At 39.6% G+C, this 10,289-nt stretch overlaps 1 protein-coding gene across 1 annotated transcript; it reads right to left on the bottom strand.

Moving 5' to 3' along the window:
* Window positions 1-1,406: 1,406 nt before the first annotated feature.
* Window positions 1,407-9,183, bottom strand: b3galt2 (beta-1,3-galactosyltransferase 2). Its single transcript, XM_039668701.2, has 2 exons — window positions 8,548-9,183; window positions 1,407-3,632 (listed from the first exon to the last, which is right to left on the bottom strand). The coding sequence occupies exon 2, from the start codon at window positions 3,370-3,372 to the stop codon at window positions 2,059-2,061; it is 1,314 nt and encodes a 437-aa protein (XP_039524635.2). The 5' UTR covers window positions 3,373-3,632; window positions 8,548-9,183; the 3' UTR covers window positions 1,407-2,058.
* Window positions 9,184-10,289: the final 1,106 nt, after the last annotated feature.

Below are 10,289 nucleotides of genomic sequence, written 5' to 3'. Positions count from 1 at the left end.
TTAACTTCTGTCTAGCAAGAAAGTAATTCTTGGATGTTTTTAGGGTCTAAAGCAATTTCATGATGCTCAGGACAATTTACACTTTTTAAGTGTTACCTTGTCATATTTTAAAGTAGAACTTTGTGCAAAGTCCATATGACTCCACAAATGTTGTTTTAAGTAATATTTAGTCTTGAGCACTTCTTATTTTTGTTATTATATTTATAAAGATGAAGTGACACGAAACCTCAAGAGCATGCAAAGTAAAGCCCGGAGTTAAGTTCCCTCTTTTATCTTCAAAAGAACTGTAGAGCTGTAAAGTTTCTCATTTGAGCCACAATAATTTTTATATTGTGAAACATGGAAATGTCTTTTCAGTCACATGTAATTGGTGCACAAACTCTGCATCTCGCACTTATCACAGTCACTCGAATATGTGGTTAATTAAAATTAGACTGACAAATGAGTAATGAAAATGATAAATAAACCCTTCAAATGTTGCCAGCGTCAATTTAATTGAATTACTCTTTGCTAATGTGTTGTGAAGCCCCCCCACTAATTATACATTTTGACCCAGAGCAACACTATCTACTTTATCATTAACGCATTAGTCTTCGGTTCCATCTGGGGACTGATTCTAGGATTTTTCAAGCCTCATTTTAATTTAATGGGTACATAATGGTGATTTGAATGTTGATATTTCTCCATAGTGCTTTGAAATTTGCATGAATTATGCAAATGTTGACAACCAAGACATTTTTAATTTTGCAAATGAAGGGTGCAACTGTCTGTAAAAGTCAATTAGAAGTGAATTATTAGAAGTAATGTTTATTTGATCAGATTTAAAGTCTCATGTCAGATTTCATCGGGGTCACTGAGGTAGTAACCGAAGATGTGTTCAACTCTTCATGTTATGCATTTCCTGGTGCATTATTTAAAACAATTTGGTTGTATTGTGAAATGTGTCTAATCCAAAAAAAAAATCACATATTAAAGTCCCCGTGAAATCAAAATTGAACCTATTTACTTTATTAGCGCATATTACTAGTCTTGTGGTGAACAATTAATCCGTGCAAGTGAATATATATTAAAAAAATGTTTTACCTTAGTAATCTTTAATCAAAATCTGAAAAGTTACTTCCGGTCTGGAACGGTTTCTTTTTCTGATTACGTAGGTTTCACAGTTTGGGTGGGGAAACGCGTAACCACTCCCCTCAAACCGTTAGTTTGCTATGAGCGAGAGATGGAGAGGAGGAGCGCTAGAGTAAAACCCTGCCCTCTGTTCAATATTCCGTTTCACTTGGAAATACGTCACAGCACTGGAGAAAAATCGTTTGCAACTTCCGGTTCACGGGGACTTTAAAATTGGGGTTTAGCTCATGCCGAGTAATAGATTATTTAAATGACCACACGTCCGAGACAATACGTTTAAGAAATACATTTAATAAATAGTTTTAACTTACCCTCATCAAGGGCAGACCTGTATATTTAGTCAATGAAAATCTTTGAAAAATATTATTTTAATCATATCTGACTATGATGCAATTCAATTTCATATATTATCTTTTATACATACTGCCTTTAATTTGGTTTGGTTACTGTAAACCGTTTGCAGGTTTTAGGTAGATAGAAAAATCAACATCATCTCATAATGTCAAGAATGGACATCTCTGAGAATCAAAGAAATGTGTCACAGTACAGATACACCACCATATGATATTCCCAATTTTTCTTCCTTTGTATACAGAAACGGCGAGGATCCGAATAAAATTGGCCCTTGGTAGCATCAGTCAGGTGTTAGCTTGAAGAGAAATCTCTTAATATGTCTTGGTTAATTGGCACCTGAAAATTGTGGTATCACCATTGTCTTGTTTTTGTTGTGCATGCTAGATACTGCACACATCAATGTCTCTGGCTTCCCTTTAAAAAGACAGGTTTACAATACATAACAGCTCTCTGAAATTAAAAAAATAGTTTTAATTGACAATACCAAAAAACACTGTGCTGTTCCCTACCTCATAAACTGCTGAAATTTGCACATGCTGTGGTACCACTACTGCACCCCTGAGCCCTGGCTAATCACAGAAGACCTTCCCACTGCAACTTCCTATGGCGCGGTCGCCCACTCCTATCCTTCGCCATGTTAAGGCAAGGATTGTGCTTGTTGCTTTGCAAGTGATTCCAGTATTTCATGAGTTCGTTGGGCTGGAACTGGTGAGAGGTGATCAGGTGACTGTATTTGCAGCTGGAGTACGACACTCTCCAGTGGTTGAAGAGAAACTCGTTTGGTGGTGGCACTGGGTCGATCCGCAGTTTTGCCAGGCAGATTCCCACATACACATCCTCGAGATGAAGGCGACGGATACTCAACGAGGCATTGTAGATTTTCGCAGCCATGTCCCCCGAGAATACATAGCCTGTCCCGGAGCAAAAGATAGGGTACCTCTCGCTGGAATACAGCTCTGGCGGCATGTACCACTTACTGTCCTTGTTGCGGTTGGGAGCATAGCCTCTCATTAGGTAGCCTGTGAAGTAATTCAGTCGAGGTGCCATGTTCGGCTTTAGCAGCTTTTGGATGAGATATTCTGTGTTGACGAACATGTCACTGTCCGTCTTCATGACATAACGGGCGTTTGGGCAATAGCGAGCAACCCAGCTCATGCCCATTAACGTCTTGATGGTAAGGTTGTAATAGGTGTCCAAGAAGTCCTGCTGGATGATGTCACGGTACTGCAAGCTCTCCTCGTCAATGGAGCTCTGAGGATACGCATTGGGTATTCTTCCCAGCAGAAAGAGCCGCACAAACCCATAACCCATGGCCACGCTCTCGTTGCCCCAGGTCTGTCTGATGGCGTTCCTCGCCTCCAACTGCCTTGGCTCCGCAGCAATTAGCAAAACCAGGAAGGGAGTGCTTTCGTTGCACTTGTAGGGCTCATTAAGCAGCCAGTGATAAGGCTGGGCTGCCAGACGGCCTCCCACTCCCATTTCCCTGTGCAAGCTCTTGGTGTTGCTGTTGGTGTTCGAGTTGTTGCCGCTCGGCGAGATCTCCAGTCCTACTATCCCCCGGGCGGTAATCTCCGCCTGGTGAGAACTCGAATTGAAGTTAACAGACGGTTTGGGGAGCACATAAGTATTGTCTTTCCAGAGGCTACGCAGTGAGCTTTGGTTTCCCTTCGCACGCTCCTTGTGGGGGCGCAAACCCCGCATGGTGTAAACCAAAGGGTTGTCTCGCAACCAACTCCGGCCCTGCAGCAAATCCTGGTGGCAGTAGATGAGAAACAGGGCGAAGATTGAGGCCAGCGAGAGAAGGCCTGCTACATGTGTGCGGAAGAGTGACCGCTTGACATTCCAGGTCATCTTGATGGGGCAGCAGTGTCGCCGACGCCACTGCATGATGTAGAGCGGGGCTGCTTAGCAAAGCGCGGCGGTCACAACCAATCACATCAAACATGTGTTGCAAACAGCCTGAGGGTTATCTGAGCTGGCAGATGGGTGTGTTCAGGGCCGCAGGTGGACCTACGAGGGGGATGACAAACTGTTCATGAGAGTTGCAGGGATGCGATTCTCTGACCCTCTCCAGTGGCAGACGGTCATGCTTTGGGCCAGTTTCCTTCTGAAGGACGACGGCTTACTTAGACTGATGTCTCTGTGATCTAAGAACGAGAAGAGAAAACCAATGAATAATACTGGGTGGTGTCACATGGATACCAGAAGATCTTAAATTACATTTATGAGCGGTATACTGCTACAGTAGTAGTCATTTTGGCAAGTGGCATTAATTGAATTCTTTCATAATTCATGTGTGATTTTCATAAACAAGGTTTTTGACAGCACAAACCTTCTCTCTACAGCAACAACCTAATGATTTTTCAGACTCCTACATTTGATGTGCATGGCAACACTGTGGAGGAGATTGCTAACGGGGTCTCTGCATATCATGAGCTAACTTTTACTGCCCTGCGTGAGAGTTTAAATTGCAGGTTTGCACAACATGGCATTCAGTGTGAACACTGCTGCCTCAGAGACCCTCGAAGCCACCTCCCTACCCAGTTGCACTCTAACAGCCAGAGAGGGGAAGTATCCGTCAAAATGAATTTACAGGCTCCAGCAAGCAGTGTTGCAGGAAACGCAGCCAGAAGCTGCGAGTGATAACAGCCCTCACCCCTTATTCACCCTCCACCTTAAACTTATCAACACTGCACCAGAGGGATAGGCCTCCCTGCTAGCAATTTCCTCTCTTTACCATTGCTTTCTCACACAGGGGTTTATTAGATTCTAGAACCTCTGCCCAGTAATGGTGAACAAAAATAGAAGAAAATTATTACAAAGGCAAAGCAGAGGTTGTGATTTCGAAATTCATGTTTTGTTCAGACTCATTTCAGAGCAATGTTTAAATGTTCTTTCTATCCTCTTGGGTTACATTACATTTATAATTACATGTATAGTTACGTAGCATTACATTTATCTCAGGCATTTAGTGTTGACAGCATTTAGTTCACTTGAGAAATTAACTCCAGAAAGAAGCATTTTGTATATAACAGTTAGTCCACTGGAGGCAAGTTGTCTGGAGTGCAGTTTTTTTCAAACATGTTCAAACACAAAACATAAGCATGTCATGAAACTCAAAAGAAGAACAGGAACTTATCAACAGAGGTTACAATGATACAATAGCCTAACTTGACATGGACAAGTGGAAAACATGAGGGCTTAAATACACACAAGACTAATGAACAAGACAAGGGACACCTGTGCACAATAAAACAATGTACCAATGTGACACAATCACACGGGGAACACATGGCAGGATGACATGTCAAGACATGAAACATGAACCCAAACAAGACGTGACAGGACTATATTATCCTATTCATTATATTTTCTTAACCTGTTAGTAATGTCTTGATTATCTCATGTGTTTAAATAAATTTGCCATGAAAACAAGTTGACAACCACTGTGTAAATGATTATATTTAGAGATGCACCGGTGTATCAGCCAATTATCGATATTGGCCGATAAAAGCAATTTTTTTATAAAAGTGTCTAAAAAAACGATTATCGGTGCCGATTATATCCTGTCAATCAAAAGGGTGCGGAAAAAACGTGTCTGACTGCAACTCATACTGTGTGTGAAGAAAATTTCTTGTGTTAAATTTGGGGCAAGTAGATACGACAATAACGCATTAACAGCTTAAAACAGCTACATAAAAGTAGATTTTTTTACTTCTAAAAAAATTCTTTTATCACAAAATTCGGTAACACTACATTAGTAAACATTATCCAAGAATGAACAATACTTCTTCAGCATTTATTTGTTAATCCCCAACATTAGTTAATGTGCTGTGAACTAACATGAACAAACAATGAACAGCTTTATTTGTATTAACCAATGTTAACAAAGATTAATAAATACTGTAACAAATGTATTGCTCATGGTTAGTTAGTACATTAACTAATGTTTAATAAATGAACCTTATTGTAAAGTGTTACCCAAAATTCAAACAATAAATGCCGTTTTGACGGTCTTAAATGTGACGTGACAGATCAATGTAGCATCTCAGTCATCTCTCCCGCTTTAATACAAGCTACAGCTCGAAAAAACATGAATGAACATTAGAAGGTATACAGAAAAAAACACTACAACTTACAGAAATCAGTATCATGTCTAATGTAATTACTCAATCAGTATTCGCGGAAAGATGTCAATAAAACAGCTTGTGCGCAACGTCACTTAACGTTGAGTTTACCTCAGTAAAGGTATCTGATGATCAGTTTGTTAGTTAGATATATAAAAAAACACTAAAGAGGAGATTTACTGTTAATGTATATTTAAATATGTTTGCCATGAAGACTACCTTATATGTGCACCTGAGCTGAATTACATTTCAGTTTTTATTTGGATGTAATTAGACTATTATATCTGAAAATAAACAGCAGTTTAATATAATACATCTGTTGTTAATTGTTAACAATATTATAGGTGTACCAAAGGAGAGGGTTCTCTGTATAGTTTGCAGCATTATTTGGGCGAGATTTTTTTTCCCATAAAAAAACAACAACAAATTATCGGTATCGGCCAATATCATTCTGAATAATCAACTATCATGATCAGCTGAGAAATTCGTGAGTATCGGTGCATCTCTAATAATATTTCATAAATGAATTGGATTAACTTTATCATAGATTTTGTAGGTAAATAAAAACCTGTCATATGTGCAATTTGTAACAGGGTAACAGAAATGCACAAACATCATATACCATAATCCAAAGCTCAATTAACATTTAGTGTGAAGGTTGACGACCAACATTTTTCTTGTCTCTTTTTACTGATTTACCATTATTGAAAAAATATAAATAAATTCCAGGCCCTATTTTTTGCCCTATTTGTGGAGAGTTTCATGTGCTATCATTGTACTTACCTACCAACCACCTAAATGTTTGTCTATGTGGATTGTGCCCTGTTTTGTTGCAACAACTGGATCAGAGGATGATAACCTTTTCAACCAAATGTGCTCACCCAGCGTGGGCAATTACAGTAAGATGGAAAGAGGCTAAGCCTGGCTTTACTTTAAAGGTTAACACACTTCAGAACAGAGCGAATGAAATGCTCCAAAGGTTTCTTTTGTCATCCATTTGATATCCTGTAATGAGAGCCTCACTAGAGAACCCTACGTACTGCACTCACTTGGCCCTATGTGTTTTTGTTTTTTGTCAATCGAACACATGCTTGTTTGGAGGACCAAGAGAATAAATAAATAGTTGTGTATTGGCTAACGTCAGAGAGGAGTTCCTAAAATCAGCTGCTTTCATTTCAATTTCCATTTCAAACAGTTACGTAAATTAAGAGCATGATGTGGCCACAGCGGTCAGCAATTAGAAGAGCAACATGAGACTATTAGACTTCTAATAGGAAACACCTGCAAACAAAGTTATTATGATGGAGATCAGCATAACTCGGCAATCAGTGTAGCCTATAATAATAAATGCAGGAGCTTTTTAACGCAGAGCTCCCATGGTTTTGCCTAGAATTTTTCAGAACATTTTTTTCTCATAACCAATGCAATTGTTGAACATTTTCTATTGGCTATCCATGTGAACGTCATATTCAATGTAATAAGGAATTCAATGTTATTCACTTTTGCAATGACATCCCTTTGTGAGTCTAATATTGTGAATAATTTGCATTGTGTATTAATGTTTTTTGTAAAGTAATAATGTTTAGTGTTGTTAAATGTATTGCCTTAATCTGGGCAAACAGATTAAAGCGTAAAACTAAAATACTGTCATTCTGAATGACATTAAACAAATAATAATTTGTAAATGGAGGGCAATAAATGAAATGTAAATGCGCACCAGATTCGATAAATATCCAAATGCACTAGTGATTCTCCCTGGAGAAATGATTAATTTGACATTGAGTGTCCCATGTGAAAACAAATCATGAGTTCTACATTTTCACGGTCACCGTTCATATCTTTGACGGCTGTTTATTTATACCACATCTGACACCACATTTGAATGTTTTCTTAAACCATTCACTATGGCCCTTACTGGGACATATTCGTTTTAAATATAATTGCATCCATTACTCAAATGCCATGGGTCTTTATAAACCTCATTCAGAAGTTTGTGAATGTTCCTTTGAAAGGTGAATTTAATGAATTGAACATTGTGAGGAAGAAGCTCAAAGCATTTTATTCTCAAGTCAGAGTATGTGTCATCTAACTTGGACTGAGATGAATACCATCCCCCCAAATTCTGCTAAAAGAGAACTGTGGCCAAATTAAACACACAGACTATTGCAGAATAATCTGTACAAGATACTTGGAGCAAGCCAGCATACATATTGGCCCTTCCATACTTCAGCACGTTTTTTCAATTGTTTTTTTGTCATATGGCTTATGTGACTAATGTGAAATCTCATTTCCCACAAGAGCAAATAGGTTTGTTGATCACGCACATTACTGTCACAATCTGCCAGTGTCGCTGCAATGAACAATGTTACAGTGCTTTTAATGAACTGCAATATTTTTTTATGCATTATTATTTAAAGGCCCTACTTTAGCTTTTTTTTTTTCACATTTCACATTTTGTTCTCAAGGTTTTTATTACCTGAGCGACTGGAAGAAAGACTGGGGGCCAAGTCCAACTGATCTTTTTTTATTATAACCAAGGCTTAAAAGTGCAAGCCATGGGTGGTGGTGGTCAGCTTGCAAAAGTCCATCTAACCAAGCAGCTGTGTTAATTTACCAGCTGGTACCATAGCAGTCACTTTTAATGCAACATTTATGTATATTCTTGGTTAAACTACGATCAAATTACATGCAAGAGCTATGTGTGTTTGTATTTTTGTGTCGGTCACTTCTGGTGTTGACAGTACCGAAGCATTGAATCAAGTTTTCTGCAATGTCCTTTAATAACATTCATTCTGTTTACAGAATGTTAACTGATCATTTTCTTTCTCAGTATGCATTATGGTGTTTATAATTAAGATTAGTTCATCTTAAGGAGTAATTAGACTTAGAAAAATCAACATTATATTGAGATATATATATATATTTGGAGACCTACCTCACTCTGTGACAAAGTAGAAAGATGCGCGCGCCGTCTGTCGACCCGCACCACGCGCCATCATTCCCTTCAGCCAAAAAATATAAATTAACCCCGACGATAAACCACCTCTCCACTGTTACTCACAAGAACTTAAGCTAATTCCTTCGTTTCCCATCTTAAATTCGTGAAGCACAACCCCTCCTTCCATCTTTCAGGGGCTATTGTTGTCTGGCAATGTACACATTAGGCTTCATCTCCCATGCATTTCTGTGGTATATGTCCCTGAGACCGCTACTTCTTCGTCCGTTAATGCGAATGCATGTAATTTCGTCACAAATATAAACAGCAGCGGGGACGGAGGAAAGACAAGTAAATAAACAAAAAATAACTTCAACGGTCACATTCTACGTCGCGCGTTCGCAGTCATGAAGAGACATGTCCGGTGGAGTAACGGGGAGGGGGGAAACAGCGGATGCACGCGAGCAGGGTGTTTCTTCCTGACAGAATAACGGCCTCTCCGAGCCTGGTATAACGGAACACGAGCCCGAACGAAGTGCAGTAGAAAACAGCGAAGCCTGTCCTCTTCTCCAAATGATGTGTGGGGTGGGAATGGGATAGAGGGAGGGGAAGCAGCTGTTGAAATGACGCCGCTCGCTGACTGACTGACTGAGACCCTGCGACGTCACTGCCTACTTAGAGGAGAATCCCACGTGATCCATTTGGACTCACTCCCACTCCCCCACACATTCATCCTCCTGCTCAGTGGAAGAATGAATTTAACCGTCCAAGGGGCCACGCCGTCAACAGTTAGCCCCTGCTGGTAGATATCCTAACTACACTATTACTACCATTCAAAATTAGCCGTTTATTCTGATTAATCATTTTATATTGCTGTTCATAAAATTTCAAATATGATTAACTATCTACCAGTGACAACGTTTTTTTTTTCGTGCTTAAAATTCAAACTTATGTGTTTTTTTCTTGTCTGCTGCTGACTTTCGTTTGTCATTCCTCTCACAGGATTTCAACATCTTTTGACCAACAATTTCTGTTGTGTTTATACAACTTTTCAAGCCGTCCGTGATTACTACAAAATCCTTGATCCCACTTTAAAAGTACTACATCATTTGATCCAATGCGCTTATACTGTAGGCTACATACACTCACCTAAAGGATAATTAGGAACATATACTGTGTTTGACCCCCTTTCGCCTTCAGAACTGCCTTAATTCTACGTGGCATTGATTCAACAAGATGCTGAAAGCATTTTTTAGAAATGTTGGCCCATATTGATAGGATAGCATCTTGCAGTTGCTGGAGATTTGTGGGATGCACATCCTGGGCACGAAGCTCCTGTTCCACCACATCCCAAAGATGCTCTGGGTTGAGATCTGGTGACTGTGGGGGCCATTTTAGTACAGTGAACTCATTGTCATGTTCAGGAAACCAATTTGAAATGATTCGAGCTTTGTGACATGGTGCATTATCCTGCTGGACGTAGCCATCAGAGGATGGATATGGTGGCCATAAAGGGATGGACATGGTCAGAAACAATGCTCAGGTAGGCCGTGGCATTTAAACAATGCCTAATTAGCACTAAGTGTGCCAAAAAAACCACACCATTACACCACCACCACCACCAGCCTGCACAGTGGTAACAAGGCATGATGGATCCATGTTGTCATTCTGTTTACGCCAAATTCTGACTCTACCATCTGAATGTCTCAACAGAAATCGAGACTCATCAGACCAAGCAACAT

This window comes from Pimephales promelas, chromosome 2 (assembly GCF_988280905.1).
Source record: "Pimephales promelas chromosome 2, fPimPro1.hap1.1, whole genome shotgun sequence".
Classification (NCBI taxonomy): domain Eukaryota; kingdom Metazoa; phylum Chordata; class Actinopteri; order Cypriniformes; family Leuciscidae; genus Pimephales; species Pimephales promelas.
Note: the sequence above shows the minus strand (reverse complement) of the source record. Positions and strands in the feature narration are given on the sequence as shown.